This window comes from Geotrypetes seraphini, chromosome 2 (assembly GCF_902459505.1).
Source record: "Geotrypetes seraphini chromosome 2, aGeoSer1.1, whole genome shotgun sequence".
Taxonomy (NCBI): Eukaryota; Metazoa; Chordata; class Amphibia; order Gymnophiona; family Dermophiidae; genus Geotrypetes; species Geotrypetes seraphini.
Genome location: NC_047085.1, coordinates 102,765,561 through 102,783,088, shown reverse-complemented (window position 1 = coordinate 102,783,088; position 17,528 = coordinate 102,765,561). Strand labels below are relative to the sequence as shown.

Genomic DNA, 17,528 nt, shown 5'->3' with positions numbered 1-17,528 from the left:
TTTATGTGGAAATTTAATTTGAAGGAATGATATAAATTTATATGAAATATTATTATTGTGATTCTTATTGTATTGAATGTATTTTTGTATTTTCTTATTGTATTGATTATTTGATTCTTTCAATAAAATTGTTATAAATTAAAAATACTCGTATTCAGATACAACAATCTTATATTAATCTCCTTCAAAGTAATCCTCTTGGGCTGCCACACACTTCTTCCAACGGTTCTGCCACTGTCGGAAGCAGCGCTGGAACGCCTCTTTTGAGATTGCTCGCAACTGGTCCGTCACATTCTGCATGATGTCTTCTCTTGACTGAAATCTGGTACCTTTCAGGGTTGTACCCATAAACCCAGGACTCATCGCCAGTGATACTGTGCTGAGGAAGTTGGGATCACTGTTCACAGCCTCCAGCATGTCCTGTGCGATCTCCAAACGGAGTTGCTTCTGCTCGATCGTTAGCAGCTTTGACACAAACTTCGCAGAAATTCTCCTGAAGCCCATATCCTCAGTCAAAATGGAATGAACGGATCCAGCGCTGATGCTCGCCTCGTCTGCAAGTTCTCTGATCGTGATTTGACGATCCTGCATCACCAGAGTCCTCACTTGGTCAATGATGATCTCATTTCTGGATGTTGAGGGCCTACCAGAACGTGCTTCACTCTCTACTGATGTGCGGCCATCTCTGAAGCAGTTATACGACTCCTTTATCTGTGTGGTGCCCATTGATTGTCCTCAAAAGCCTGTTGAATCTTGCGGATCGTTTCCACTTGGGAATTGCCAAGCTTTACACAAAATGTAATGCAGTAAAGTTGTTCAACTTTTTCTGTCATTTTGTCAAAAAAGAAAATTGGACGGCGCTCACTAACACTTCCTCACTCATCAGCGGTCTGCCGGTGACTGACAGCTTCTGTAGGCGGGAAATAATTCAAGCATGCGCATTAGGGTCGCCTCTATACATGCACCAAACCACGCCTCCCTAGCTTTATTTGTTTACACAAGAAAAGTTAAGGTCTGATACTTTTTTGAACAGCCCTCGTACCTAGGCAGAACACAAGCTTGCCAAATTGTATTTACCTTCCTCCTCTTTTATAAAAACAAACTGTATTTCAATTTAACCTTGGACTCATGTACTGTATATGTGATTTGTTTCAACCTGTTTATTGACTATATTGAGTTTTAGATTGTAAGCCACCCAGAAGGATTACCAATGACGTGAGATAGTAATATTGTAATAAATTTGGAAACTTGGAAATCCCTAGCAAATGTAATATCAGAACCACCTACTATAGGAGTGGGCAACTCTGGTCCTTGAGGGCCGAAATCCAGTCGGGTTTTCAGGATTTCCCTAATGAATATGCATTGAAAACAGTGCATGCAAATAGATCTCATGCATATTCATTGGAGAAATCCTGAAAACCCGACTGGCTTCCGGCACTCGAGGACCGGAGTTGCCCACCCCTAGACCCACTACCACTGCTCAAGGCACATTGGCAGAAGGCTGAGTGATGAGCTGTGACTTGTCACTAAGGAGCACTCTGTTTCAACCTCTGAAATTTCATCTTGCACCCCCTGGGGGTGCGGGCCCCTGTGGTGCTTAAAACCAAATGGCTTCTTTTAAAATTACTCCCTACAAGTTCTATGTGGAAAAATAGATATCATTACTGAATATATGCATGATGTGAAAATATCTAACCCTCCCCCCCTTTTAATGAAGCCGCATTAGGCTTTTTTATTGCGATGGTATTAGCTCCGATACTCAAAGGCATTCTATGAGCGCTGGAGCTAATGCCACCGCGGCCAGTGATAAAAAAGCCTAATGTGGCTTTGTTAAAAGATGTTAGATGTTTTTAATTATACTTCCATCGTATGGCTCAATAATGATATCATAGTATTTAAACATAATAAAACCTGAGTAAAGTTGAAAGGATTTTGTTTTTGTCGAAAAATATATTATTTCAATTATTAATTTTTATTGATTTCTATTTCAGATTAAACCTACTGAAGGAAGCTATGGCTTTGCATTGGAAGATAAAAATAAGGTACCGATTGTTAAGTTCCTGGAAAAAGGTTCCAGTGCTGAGGTAACACATTTTAATCAAGATAAAATCTACTAATTAATACTGGAATTGGATAGTAATTACCCTGTGTAGATTGATGCTATTCAATCTGACATGGCTTGCATTTAACTGTGGTATATTAGGTTCCATATTATGAGAATGGTCAGGTTTTACAGGGTTCAAATTTGAAAAGATATGCAGCCGTGGGTCTTAGTCTACAGTTAAGTTATCTAATATTAGATGCATTAAAAATGGAATTGTCTTAGTGGAAAATGTATCCAATTTTAGGAACAAAAAAATTTGGACATCTGATAGAGGAATAATTTTCTAAGGGGTCTATTTAGTAAACCATGGTAACTGCAAAAATTAATCTGGGGTGGGGCAAAACCTCCACTGTAACTGCTGGGGGAGTTTCAGGCGCCTGGGAAAGGCAGAAATAAACATAGAAATAGACGGCAGATAAGGGCCACGGCCCATCTAGTCTGCCCACCCCAATGACCCTCCCCTACCTTTCTCTGTGAATAGATCCCACGTGTCTATCCCATTTGGCCTTAAAATCAGGCACGCTGCTGGCCTCAATAACCTGAAGTGGAAGACTATTCCAGGGATCAACCACCCTTTCAGTGAAAAAGAATTTCCTGGTGTCCCCGTGCAGTTTCCCGCCCCTGATTTTCCACGGATGCCCCCTTGTTGCCGCGGGACCCTTGAAAAAGATATCTTCTTCCACCTCGATGCGGCCCGTGAGATACTTGAATGTCTCGATCATGTCACCCCTCTCTCTGCGTTCCTCGAGTGAGTACAGCTGCAACTTATCCAGCCGTTCCTCATACGGGAGATCCTTGAGTCCTGAGGCCATACGGGTGGCCATTCTGTGGACCAACTCCAGTCTCAGCACATCCTTACGGTAATGCGGCCTCCAGAATTGCACACAGTATTCCAGGTGGGGCCTCACCATGGATCTATACAATGGCATAATGACTTCAGGCTTACGGCTGACGAAACTCCTGCGTATGCAACCTATGATTTGCCTGCTACTGCTTGTTGATGCTATGGCTGCTAACACAGAATGCAATAGGGTTACCGGATTTTCTGCTGTAGTAACCCAGACACATGGCCCCACTCTGTTCAGCCCCCCCCCCCAGCCCCGCCTTGTTTCACCTCCAGCCCCAACCTATTCTACCTCGAGCCCTGCCCTGTTGCACCCCCGGCCCTGCCCCCCACAAAGCCTCATCTTTCTTCTCTGACATCCGAGCCACATCTGGAGGGCCTCTAAGCATGCGCAGATGCTTGTGACGTCATCCGCAGATGCTCAGAGGCCCTGCAGATGCAGCCGGAGGTTGTGGCTTTCCAAAACCTGGACAAACTACTGGGTTTTGGAAAGTCCATCCGGGCACCCAGACAGTCTTCTAAAATGAGGACTTATCCAGGTTTTCCTGGATGTCTGGTAACCCTAGAATGCAATTAATTACATGTTTAGAGATGTAGTTAACTATTATGTCTTATCTACTGTTACAGCCAGTTATTGAATTAAGTTGCATGAGCAACTGACCTTATTCTATAAATTGCACACAGAACTTTGTGTGCTAAGGGCCCGATTCAAGAACTGGCATTCAGGTTTAGACTTTGTGAAAAATCTATGCTAAGCATTATTCTATAAAGGGCACTCTGACTGAGCACCCTCCCCAAAGGGCTGTATCTACAAGAGATTCCTTGACAGAACACTGTCATTTCAAGCAGGCAAATGGAATAAATATCTAACCACCCTCATTTCCAACTCACCCTCCTACCTATCCTTCAGGAAATCAATTAAAACCTATCTCTTTCACAAATTCCTCTGACTCCTTCCTGCCTTGCAACTTCTCTGAAACTCTTCCGGATAGACCTAGCTATTCCTGGCTTACCAATGTAATTATAAAATTTTTCTTTGTAACTTCGCTGTCTGTGTACAGTCTCTCCCTCTGTAAATCGCTCTGAACTGCTCGTGGTATACAAAAATAACGTTTATTATTATTATTATTATAGAAAAGCGCTTAGAGTAGATTCTTGTGCCCAGCTATGGTGCGAGAACTTACGCCAGCTGAAACCTGACCATAAATCCTGGCGCACAAATTGAAAGTGTATAATTGTGGTATTGTTTAACACTGTGTATAAATATGTGAAAAGCCCCTGAAATGCTCACGCCCTCTTTAGGGTTGCTCACAAGACACTTTGGGGCTGATTCTATAAACGGTACCTATAGTTAGGTGTCTAACTTAATTGGCAAAATACCCTCAACAGCCTCAATAATTGGTTTAAAAATAATTGTGAGATAGGCATCTATCCAATTCTATAAATATAGCCATCTATCATAACACGCTTAATGGCGCCTAACACCTAGGTGGGCATATCTGTGGGCGGAGCATGAGTTAGGCCCTGCTAAGTACAATTCTCCAAAAACATAAGTGCCTGAAATGTAGGCCTTTAAAACTCTTGCCTACGTTTCAGGTGCCTAGGTTTTTACATAGGCGCACTAGCCACAATTCTGTAAATGGCGCCTAATCATGATTGACACACAGCTGGCACCTTTTATTTTAGGTGACGGTCAGTTTAGGCACTGCTTATGAAATCAGCCCCTTTGGGTGCACAATGTCATAGAATAGCGTGTAGGCAGGTGCACTCATAAATCCAAATTACTGCCAATTAGCACCCAATTAACTAATTAATCTGCATGTGAATTGGGGTTCTGCAACCAAATTTAGGTGACCTATATAGAATCTGAGAGTGTGTCGGATGCCTAATTGTAGAATTAGGGGGTTAATGTACACCGTTGGGCTCTGCTTGCAAATTGTTTGGTACATAGAACAAAATCTTTTCCAGAGAAAGGAAAATGGTAAAACCAGAGGGTATAATTAGAGATTGAGGGGTGGTAGACTGAAGAGTAATATTAGGAAATTCTTCTTTATGGAGAGGGTGGTTGATGCCTGGAATGATCTCCCAAGGGAGGTGGTGGAGAGGAAAATGGTGCCAGAGTTCAAAATGCTTGGGATGATCACAGAGGATCTCTAATCAGAAAATAATGGGTATATATTGAAGAACTAAGGCCAGTACTGGGCAGACTTGCATGGACTGTTTCCCCTATATGGCCATTCAGTTGAGGATGGGCTGAGGATGGCTTAGACGGCTGGAATGGTTTAGATGGGCTGGAATGAGCTATGATGGAGACTCCAGTAGATGGAACCTAAGCACAGTACCGGGCAGAGCTCTGGGTTTCTGGCCCAGATATATCTAAGAAAAAGAACAATTTAAATTAAATCATTAATTTATAGAGAGTGTAAGGTTGGTCAGATTGGATGGACCATTTGGATCTTTATCTGTCATCATTTACGATGTTACCTGTGCTCCTGTGTCCTTGCGCTGTGCTAAAATTTCCCATTTAGAAGACAGTTTAAAAATCAGTATCTGCATGTAAAGCAGTGTTTTTTGTGTGCATGAATAGAGTTGTTTATATAATTAATATCCAATATATATGCATAAAGGGGTCCTCTAATTCAGCTCTCTGGGAGAAATGTGGCACTAAACTCTTATCATGGATGAGCAGGACACCAGTGCACTATTCACCCTATATCTCTTTTGGAGACCTATTTACTAAGATGAAGTAAAATGGTGCTAGAAGCTATGTGGGATTTATTGCAGTGGTTCCCAACCCTGTCCTGGAGGACCACCAGCCAGTCAGGTTTTCAGGATAGCCCTAATGAATATGCATGAAACAGATTTGCATGCCTGCCACCTCCATGATATGCAAATCTCTCTTATGCATATTTATTAGAGCTATCCTGAAAACCTGACTGGCTGGTGGTCCTCCAGGACAGGGTTGGGAACCACCAGTGGCGTACCAAGGGGGTGGTGGGAGGGGCGGTCCGCCCCGGGTGCCAGCCCTGAGGGGGTGCTCCCGGCCTTGCCGTTCAGTCCCCCCCCCCACTCCCGAAGGACCGCTCGCCCCACTGACCTTCCTGCACCACCTGTGAAGCAGCCCACAGCGTCAGCGATCCCTGAACTGCTTGGGTGCTGCTTCCTGCGCCACGGTCCCGCCACTCCTCTGACGTCAGAGGAGGGGCGGGACCGCGGCGCAGGAAGCAGCGCCTAAGCAGCGCAGGGATTGCGTCGCGATCCTGCTGCGGCTGCTTCATAGGTGGTGCAGGAAGGTCAGTGGGGCGAACGGTCCTTCAGGGGTGGTGGGGGGGGACTGAACGGCAAGGCCGGGAGCATAGGTAGTGCTGCTTCATAGGTGGTGCGGGGAGGTCAGGGGGGCGAGCGGTCCTTCGAGGTGGGGCGGGCGGGCAGGCAGGCAGGCTTTCAAGGGGGAGGGGGGTGACAGGCAGGCAGGCAGGCCTTCAAGGGGCGACAGGCCTTCAAGGGGGGGGGACAGGCAGGCCTTCAAGGGGGGAGGCAGGCCTTCAAGGGGGGGGACAGGCCTTCGGGGGGTTGTGCAGACCTTCAAGGGGGAGGGACAGGCCTTCAAGGGGGGGCAGGCAGGCCTTCAAGGGGGGGACAGGTCTACAAGGGGGTGGGACAGGCCTACAAGGGGGTGGGACAGGCCTTCAAGGGGGGGACAGGCTCTCGGGGGGGTGCAGGCCTTCAGGGGGGGTGCAGGCCTTCGGGGGGGGTGCAGACCTTCAAGGAGGTGCAGGCCTTCATGGGCGGGACAGGCCTACAAGGGGGTGGAACAGGCCTTCAAGGGGGGTGCAGGCCTTCAGGGGGGGTGCAGGCCTTCGGGGGGTGCAGGCCTTTGGGGGGTGCAGACCTTCAAGGGGGTGCAGGCCTTCAAGGGGGGGGACAGGCAGGCAGGCCTACAAGGGGGGACAGGCCTATAAGGGGGAGACAGGCAGGCAGGCCTTCAAAGGGGGGGGACAGGCCTACAAGGGGGTGGGACAGGCCTTCAAGGGGGGTGCAGGCCTTTAAGGGGGGACAGGCCTTTGGGGGGGACTCTGGTTTAGAAGTACACGGAGGGAAGGGGGTGTTCAAAGAGACGTGCATATGCCAAACTTTGGGGGGGGGAGGAAGAAATAATGGGTCTGAAAATAGAGGAGAGGGAGAGAGATGATGGACCATGGGATTTAGGGAGGGAAGGAACAGAAAGGGAGGGAAATTGGACACAAGGGATGGTGTGGAGGAGTGATAGAGATACTGGATAGGAGGGTAATTGGGAAAAGAAAGGGAGAGATGGTGGACTCTGGGGTGGTGGGGAAGGAAGGAGAGATGCTGGATGAAAGGGTAGTTAAGAAAAGGTGGATCTGTGGAGTGAGATGAAAAAAAGGAAAGATACCAGACTTCCTGGGGAGGGAAGGGAAATGGAAAGGAAGGACAGAGTTGGCAGATGGATGGTTAGCATGCAGAAAGAAGAAAGAAGGAGACCCTGGCAAGCAAGTTATCAGAAGAAAACCAGAGCCTTGGACCAACAAGATTTGAAATATAACCAGACAACAAAAGGTAGAAAAATTAATTTTATTTTCTGTTTTGTGATTATAATATGTCAGATTTGAAATGTGTATCCTGCCAGAGCTGGTGTTGGACTGCAAACGTGAGCTAGGATTTAACAGAGAGAGGAAAAGTCCTTTTTGTTTCTTTATTTTATTTACACCATAGCGCCAGTGTGGTTAGGAGAAGCCAAAGGGCGTGAAAAAGTTATAAAACCCACCAGGAGTTTTGAAAAAAAAAAAATCACCCAACTGGCCAGGAAAATCGAATTGAAAAACCAATTCAATAGGCTGAATCGAATCAAAATTTTTTTTCCTGAATCTGGCAGCATTAGTTTGCGCTACTGTCTGAGACTTTAGGACCTGGGATTGGGTAGAGATTGCATCCTCAGTACTTTATAATGCAAGTGAAACGAGGATTTGGTCAGGCTTTTGAAGGGTCTGCAGAAAAAAAATATTGTATAGGCTGGGGACATGAGACAGCAGGAAATGGGAACTTTTTGTCCTTCTATTTTTGTGAATGGAAAGGCTGAGGATGTCAGAGAGTTCAGTTAAAATATGTGCTTTATAAGAAAATATAATAACGTGTTTTATAAAGTTTATAGCATAGCTGGCCTACCCAGTGAGGTGTTCCTAGTGGTGGTGGTGGCAGCGTGTCAATGTGTTGAAAGGAAGAGGTGGTCTGGGAAATTCTGCTGAGCAAACTCCGGGCCCATTTCCACCCCCCAGTTAGTCCACTCCACTCAACTGGTTCACACACTGAGTGGGTCTTTGGGTGTTATTATGGGATCTCTTCCAGTGGTTTATCAGTATCTCCTTCTGGTCCAAGGAAGGAAACTTTGTTATCCTTAGCATTGACCTACAGAATATGTTTGTAACAGCGCTGCTTGTGTGGCATTAGGCTATGTAGTGATCGAAAGAAAAAAACAGACCTTTGCACATTTTTGCACTTTATGGTGGGTGTATGAGGAGATTCACATTTCCTGCACAGCTAAGTCCATGTGAAGTTACCTTGTGCTGTATTTGACATCTAGCAAGGTCTCTGTTTGAAAGGAAAGATCTAAACTTAAAAATGAAGTGGCCAGAAGTTATGGTAAAAGCAGATAGTGTAGCTGGTTTTAAGAAAGATTTGGACAAATTCCTGGAGGAAAAGTCCATAATCTGTTATTAAGACATGGGGGAAGTGTCTGCTTGCCCTGGATCGGTAGCATGGAATGTTGCTACTCTTTGGGTTTTGACCAGGTATTAGTGTCCTGGATTGGCTACCATGAGAATGGGCTACTGGGCATGATGGACCATTGGTCTGACCCAGTTAGGCTATTCTTATGTTATGTTCTCATCTGTAGGGGCCTTTGTTTTCACTTCTTATTTTAATGTATTTTTTTTCTGGGAACTTATCAGTGTTTTTTATAATGGGAACAAAAATGGAAGAGAATTAATGTGTGTGGGATGAGGGGGTAACTAATTTCTTCAGCTAAATAATTCAATCCACTTCAAACAGACATAGTAGAACTCACGCACCATTCACACACCCTCCAACCAAAAACGTCAAAAGAAAAAAACTGTTCGACAACCTCCTAGCCATTCGAGCTGCAACACTCGACCCCCAACTCTACAACCAATTGACATCGACCACAGACTGCAAAACCTTCAAAAAGAAATAAAAACCCTTCTATTCAAAAAACACATAAAACCGAACTAACACAATCAGAACTGTCCCAAGCATCACCTGCAACTACTCCATATGTACTTCTGATGTCATGACAATTCAGACATAATTTATGTTATGTTATGTTTGGAATATAAGAAAATTTTCACTGCCTGTTTCTATTCTGATCATTTATTCCGTTTCATGGTCATTACAAAAAATATTTTTTTACATGGGGGGGGTGTGTGTGTCAAAAAATGATGGGCCCCGGGTGCCACATACCCTAGGTACGCCACTGGGAACCACTGATTTATTGCATAGCAATACTTGAATACTCCAGTTTAATTAATCTTGTGGCATTTTTCTATGCCTTGCTGTGATTGAGAAATTTGTGGATGTCCAGCTGCATCAATATCCAGTGGTGGGAATACCATCTTAAAATGACAATGATGCCTTCCATTGTTGTCTCTAAGCCAGAGTTGTCCAAAGCCGGTCCTCAAGGACCACAATCCAGTTGGCTTTTCAGGATTTCCCCAATGAATTTGCAAGAGATCTATTTGCATGCATTGTTTCCATTGAATGCAAATAAATCTCATGCATATTCATTTGAGAAATCCTGAAAACCTGACCTGGCGAGGGCCGATGTTGGATGCCCCTGCTCTGAGTTGAGCAGGAGTCCTCCAACTGCATTGCTGCCAGTGGGGGGCAGTGCTTCAATATTGTAGTTTCATTCACTAGGGACAGATAGACTCCCTGGAGTCTTTCAGAGTTCACTATTAAAGATGTGATAGTGATACAGTACCCCACACTGGCAGGGCTATATGTGGAGGACTTCTGCTCAGCTTAGAGGGAACTGTGTAATATCCTCCTCCCCACCTGCAAGTACCTTGGTGGCACATCTACCCTCACTGTTTCCTCCCAACCAGCCAGCTCTTAGATATAAAAAAAGTACCCAGCAGTTAAACCATAACCCCAGCCTTCAGATCCCACTCTTCTTGTAGACTTCATGCCCTCCCCTGGGGATTGTATTCCACCCTCTATATTATTCAAAAGTACCAGAATAATTATACATGCTCCTGTTCTGCGAGCTTTCAACAACAAAATGATACCAGTGACTCTGGGCTTTCCTTTGCTAGTAATATCATCTTAGTAACTGCCCCATCTCTCTGGAACTCCTTGCCAAAATATTTAAGAGAAGAGATGCCTCTAAACCATTTTAAGTCCATACTTAAAACTTTCCTCTTTGCTGATGCTTTTGGACTAAATAATATCTAAATTTGTATCTTCCTTTCTCCCTTCCTAATGTTTTTACCTTTTCCATACTTTACTTTTAAGATTGTTGTTCCTCCCTTTTTCCTTCTATTCCAGTTTGTCCTACTTAATCTGTTTGTTAACTAACTATACTTATGATGTTTGATTTTATTTATTTACTTACCCCCTCTTCTACAAAACTGCACTAGCAGTTTCTAGCGCAGGGAGCCGTGCTGAATGGCCTGCGCTGCTCCCGACGCTCATAGGAACTCATTGAGCATCGGGAACAGAGCGGGCCATTCAGCGCTGCTCTCTGTGCTCTCTCTGCGCTAAAAACTGCTAGCGCAGTTTCGTAGAAGAGGGGGCTAGTTTACATATATTTAATGTAATGTCTGATTTTATTAATACTTTTTTGTTTTATATAATCCTTTTTTATTATTGTACACCGCCTTGAAGCCTGATTAGGCAGTATTTCAAACTTTTAATAAACTTAGAAACTTACACAGTTCATTATCATAATCATGTTGTACCTGACTTAGGGACCTAGAAAAACATACAGAAGCTTACAAAAATTAGAAGTGTCGCACAGTATTTCAAAGTACTCCCTATGAGCACAATTTTATCACGTGCTAAATGAAGTTTGCTGTTAGCTCAATAAACTGAGGCCTTTGCAGGGCACATGCCTCTGTTGTCGCAGAATGGCAATTCTCTGATTGAATTTGGAAACAAGATACTGCTACATGTCAGACTGGCATCACATTTTATCTCTTGAATATAATACTTTGCAATAAGGCATACCAGAAGCTTTTCAATTTTACAATCAATTGTAATTGGTTTTGTTATTTCGCTTAGCTTGCAGGGCTAGAGGTTGGAAAAAAGATATTTGCCATCAACGGTGACCTAGTTTTCCTGAGACCATTCCATGAAGTGGATTGTTTCCTGAGGACATGCTTAAACAGCAAAAAGCCCCTCAGGGTACTTATGAGCACAAAACCGAGAGAGTAAGTTACTCTATGTATGTAGGATGAATGTTTATAACTTACCAACAAGTTTAAAAAGTGGAAGAGTGACTAACAACCAGGGAAGCACAGTTCAAATATCAATGCTATTCCTTGTGAGGTTTTGTAAGTCACCTAGCCCTCTATTGCCTCAGGTAGAAATTTTTCAGTCAATATTCAGCTAGCAGCAGTCACTTAAAAAAAATTAGGTCCCAGTATTTAATGCTGGTGGCTAACTAGATCCCAGTAGGCTCACAGAGCTTATGCAGGTCCTGACCAATGTTCAGCTAAGTCCCGCATGAGTAGGGCTACCAGACATCTGGATTTCCCTGGACATGTCGTCCTTTTGAGGACATGTCTGGGGGTCTGGATGGCTTTTCATAACCCATCACTTTATCTGGGTTTTGAAAAGCTTGCCGCCAAAATCGCATCAGGAAGGGGCATCCACACATGCGTGGATGCAACACGGTGACATCACGGGCACACGCACATGAGGTCAATGTGTCACGTCCACGCATGCGCAGATGCCATCTGGGGGCGAAACAGGGAGTGACAGAGGCAGAACTGGTAGTCCTGGGGGTGTGGCCATGGGTCCAGATTTTCCTGAAGGAAAATCTGGTAACCCTACGCATAAGACAGTTATGTAGACCCCAACTGAACATCTGCTGGACTCACATAACATTCAAGGGGGTCCTCAGCTTCTCTATTTTCCTCTTCTACCCTCTGAAATGTTCCCTATCCTTCTCATTCCCCTCATAACTAGCCCAGAGCTACCTAAGATACCTAGTGGTCCGTGGGGTGCATTTGGGGCAGGAGTGATCTCCATTCACTCCTACCCCTGGCAACTTTTTCAGCACAATGGCTGCTGAGATCTCTAGCATCAGGCCTTTGGTTGAGCCAACTGCTAGAGGCAAGAATGAGTGTGACCATCACCCTTTCTGGGCCACTTGGACCAGTCCTGGGGGGCCTATTGTGATGGGTGAGAGTCTACCTTACTGGAAGAGAGGTTTGTTCAGAAGGTAAGGGGGCAACCTCAAGCCCTCCCTGCCGCAAGCCAGAGATTAATCAAACACTGGCCATTATTTAGACCAGTGCTTTCAGGTGAACCGCACTTCATAAAATTAGGACAGCCTTTTTTTCTGTCCTAGCTCTATGTGAATATTACCACTAACCAGCTAGATTGCCATTCTGATCTAATTCCACCCCTGATTTGTCCTTAACCTTGCCAGTTAGGGAATGGCCACTTAGCAGGAATATTTAGTGGCACTGCCCATTAAGTGCTACTGAATATCCCTGCTTAGCCACGGACATGTGATTTAAATGGCCAGGATCCTCTCATCACCATTTAAATCACTTTGAATAACTACCTCTTAGATTGTGTGCTGTCCATGTAAATACTTAAGCCTCAATGCACAAGGATCCGATGCCATGGTAAAAATTACCATGGCAGGAGTGATTTTTCTGTGCCGGATGATGCTGAATAGCATGGAAATTACATGCATGCTATTCCTCTGGAACAGCCTTGGTACAAGGTGAAGGAACTGTGCCTAGCGATTATTCAGAAGAGCAATCGCTAGGCACAGGCCTTCCCCACCACCCTCCCTCCTGTCAAGTTTGCCCTGGTAAAAAAAATCAATATGCTTTTAACCGTTCTCCACCACTCAGGATTTTGTAGAATTCAATCATATCTCCCCTCAGCCATCTCTTTTCCGAGCTGAAAAGCCCTATAAAAGAAAGTGTTCTAATTCACGCTGAACCTCACTGCAAATTGCAGTATTCAAACATTTACGACAAGTACAATATAATACTAATAACCTTTAGTATGAGCTAATGCACACAGGTTAGTGAATCAACCCTATTTAAAATAATGGAGCTGCATTAATTAACACACATTAGCTCATGTTAAGGTTCTTGCAAACCACATTAATTTAGTGCAGGGTAGCACATTACCATGATTATGGGCTCAGTGTCAGTGCTAAGTATGCTTTTCTGACCCTATTTTTTCTTTGTATCTGCTGAGTGTTAGGAGCAGCGCTGAGAATTCAACGCAACTACCTATGCTAATAACCGCTATTGTGGTTTAGTAAAAGGGGGCAGGGAAGGTTTAATGTTATGTTGGATAAATTAATTATTGGAATGTATAGTAGGTGGTGAGATGAATGTCAATAATTGTTCCTTCTTTACCCTCTCCCCAACCCATCCCTCTGAATTCTACCCTGATTACTTGATACATAGAAAATGTATAGTGTCAGATATGTGCAAATTAAAAAATTCTTGTTTCTAAATTGCTTGTCCAGTTTTATTGAATGCCATAAATGGCACTTTGAGGTTTTGTAGAAATTTTTTTCAATTTTTGCTCAGGCCTTCCTTGGTTAGCACTTTGCCTCTTTGAAAGTGATGCCTCTCTATAATGATGATGTTTACTTCTTCTAAGACCGTTATAATGTATTAGTCATTCTGATCCCTAATTTTCATCTGCTTGTATGTGGTTCTGTTAAAATGTAAGAGTCTAAAACTATGTATGTTAAACTGTGAGTCACTTTGGAGAAAAGCGGATTATAAAAGAACTCAAAAGCGGGCTCTTCAGCTTGGAAAAGAGACATGTGAGGGGAAATATGATTGAAGTCTACAAAATCCTGAGTGGAGTAGAACGGGTACAAGTGGATCGATTTTTCACTCCTTCAAAAATTACAAAGACTAGGGGACACTCGATGAAGTTACAGGGAAATACTTTTAAAACCAATAGGAGGAAAACAATTTTCACTCAGAGAATAGTTAAACTCTGGAATGCGTTGCCAGAGGATGTGGTAAGAGCGGATAGCGTTTTCAGAAAGGTTTGGACAAGTTACTGGAGGAAAAGTCCATAGTCTATTATTGAGACAGACATGGGGGAAGCCACTGCTTGCCCTGTATCGGTAGCATGGAATATTGCTACTCCTTGGGTTTTGGCAAGGTGCTAGTGACCTGGATTGGCCTTGATGGACCATTGGTCTGACCCAGTAAGGCTATTCTTTTATATATATATATATATATATATATATATATATATATATATATATATATATATATATATACTGTATTTATATTTCTTTATTAGTTTTATAATTTTGACAATCACAATCAAAATACAAGAAAAATATCATGAAAAAGAAAAATAATCCAAATAATTCAAGGTAAATTTTGATTACACAATATAGTTAGTCCACTATTAAGTAGAGACAGAGCTGAAGTTTCTGAAATTTAACATACAAATTATATAACCAGGAAAATCAAAAGGAGGCTCGATTGCCGTTGAGCATTTCTTTTCTAAACGGATTAAAAGAATCAGAATAAGCAATTACTTAATTTCCTGAGATGCAATAAATTTAGATAACTGCTGTGGTTCATAGAAAACATATCTGTTCTCTTTATATACCATGACACATTTAAAGGGGTACCTCAAAACAAAGGTCGCCCCCAACTGAACCACCTTAGGTCTCAATATAAGAAACTGTTTTCTTCTCTTCTGTGTCAGACGTGAAACGTCTGGGTACATTCTTATGATATTAGACAAAAAGGGAACATCTTTATATTTGAAGAACGATTTTAACAACCATTCCCTATCTGAATCAATAGCAAACTGTACTAATAAGGTAGCTGGTACTTGAGACTCAGTTTCCGACCTCTCCAGGAAATTAGTTAAACTCAAACTATCTGCGGATAAATTCTGCTGATTAAGATTTATAGATCTCACAGGCAAGTAATATATTTTAGAGAGAGATGGATATGATGAGTCAGGTACTTTCAAAACTTCACTTAAGTAATGCTTAGATGTATCAGTTGGTGATATGGAAAATAATTTCAGAAAGTTAATAATCTGCAAATTAGTTCTCCTAATGGAGTTTTCCACCATTTCTTGCTTGAAATGAAGACTTGCACTATCCTTAATCCATGTTAGTGCTTGCGTTTCTAAAAATTTTATTCTGGTGTCATAGTCATCTGATTTATTTTCCAAAGCCAAAACTTTATTCTTCAATTCCAAACTTTCCGATAATATCCCAGTTCAACGTTGAGAAAGTTGCTGTATCTGGTTTCCCAGGGAAATCTGGAGACTAGAAATGGCCTCCCAAATTGATTCCATATTAAAGACTTTAGGTTTACGTAATTCATTTATGCCCTTTGTCATAATGGGGTCCTTTTATTAAGGTGCGCTAGCCAATTTAGCATGCGCTAAATGCTAAGGCCTCCATAGAATATAATGGATGCTTTAGCATTTAGCGCGTACCTTATTGAAAGGACCCCAAAGTGCTTTATCTTCTTTACTTTGTTTATCTGTTGATTCTACAGGACCTGGTGTTTCTTTAGCTTTATAATTGACCTCCTTGTGTCTTCTCTGAATTGGAATTCTGGGTACTGCCCAAAGATAAATTGAGCCCTTTTTGTAATTGTCCGCATGTTTGAATTTCTCATATTTTTTATTTTTATTTTCTAAAATTATCAAGTCTAGAATTTAATGCTGCCCTATACATTTCAAAATTAGAATCTTCTATTTTAAATCGATTTTACTTGTCAATTCTATCAAGCTTGCTCTTTGATGTTTCTATCAACAATATCATAAGATCAAGAGAGTATTTAGTTTATATTGCACACTAATTGTCAAAAATCCTTTTCTCTAGACAATTGTGGATCTTTTAAAATCCTGAGTATTCTAGGTATGCATTGTACCCGACAATAATGGAGTAAAGTAGCATAGTGCACCTCAAATTTAATAATGTCTTGTTTACATTCTGTAAGATCTTGCCATCTTTCAATAAGAGATTCTTTGTCCAAGTTCTCAAAAACAGGTGGTTCCTGGAGTTGATTTAATCGATCCTCTGAATAACTTAAGGCATTGGCCCAATTCTTGAAGGCCATCCCCTCAATTCTTCAAAGTAGTAACACAGAGAGAGAACCAGAGTACAAGCCACACAAAGACAAAAGAAAAGCACAAAGGGCCTTCAAGTCCAGGCAATCAAATGTAATTTATTAAGACCTGACATGGGCTGTATTTCAGCAAATCTGCCTGTGTCAGGGGTCTATATAAAATAAACATAAAAAATGACAGACAAAAGTCAATAAAAACATATAATTAAGCATAAATAAAGACAAGAATATAAAACATAAGGGTTAAGCATAAATAAATATAAGTATATAAAACAACATGCACAGTGATACTATGCCTATTTAATCAGTGCATTGATGATGTGAGTTCAGTTATAAATCAATAGAATTTGCAATGAAAAACAAATAAGCCAAATGATAAAGAAAATACTGTGTGCAGTGACATAAAAACATAAAGAATAGTTCACTAATCACTGGATACACAATCAAATGCCTAAAGAATCAAAGTATGTATGTGCTTATATTAATTTAACAGGCCAGAATAAAAGTAGGGTGAAAAAGCTCACTCTCAGACTTGCTTTATAGACATATATAGAATGCTCATACCAGAAGAAACCACATAAAACCCCCAAGTACATTACATAGATTGTGAGCACGCCAGAACAGATAGGGAAAACTGCTTGTGTTCCTGAATAAATTCATGTACAGTACTCCCTCGAAATTCATGGGGGTTTTGTTCTAGGAACCCCCGCATATTTCAAAAAACAGCAAATGCGGTTTTTTGCCTGTCAAAAGGCAGGGGAGGCAGGAGAGGGCAGCTAGAGTGCCAGTGGGTGAAGAAAATCACTCGCAGTCTGCTCCGACTGCCTCTTCCTGGAGTAAAGTCAGGCTACACCAATCGGGAGCTGCTTTGACATTCAGCTCCTGACTGATGTAGCCCGACTTTACTACAGGACGAGGTGGTCGGAGCAGACCGCGAATGAGCGAGTCTGCGATTCGCAAACCGCAAATTCAGAGGAACACTATAAACCCTTCTGAGCTCCCCTTGGAAAACAGTATAGAAAATTCGAATAAATAAATAAATTAGTGGGTAAACACAAAAAAATAGATAGAATGCATCAAGAATATAAGTATCTTACCCCCCTCTCATTATCAAGCTGCGCTGCCATACAGCGTGAGCTAAATGCCAAGCTGTCCATAGGATTAGAATGGACAGCTTAGAATTTAGCTCATGCTGCTTTGTAGTGCAACTTGATAA

At 42.4% G+C, this 17,528-nt stretch overlaps 1 protein-coding gene across 3 annotated transcripts in view; it reads left to right on the top strand.

Annotated features, from left to right (window-relative positions):
- Positions 1-17,528, top strand: part of PREX2 (phosphatidylinositol-3,4,5-trisphosphate dependent Rac exchange factor 2) — a 628,296-nt gene that overhangs the window by 286,611 nt on the left and 324,157 nt on the right. For all 3 annotated transcript variants that reach the window (XM_033933977.1, XM_033933976.1, XM_033933978.1), the window contains 2 exons: positions 1,992-2,084; positions 11,265-11,413. In XM_033933977.1, coding sequence (XP_033789868.1) covers positions 1,992-2,084; positions 11,265-11,413 — 242 coding nt within the window. The remainder of the gene's footprint in view (positions 1-1,991; positions 2,085-11,264; positions 11,414-17,528) is intronic.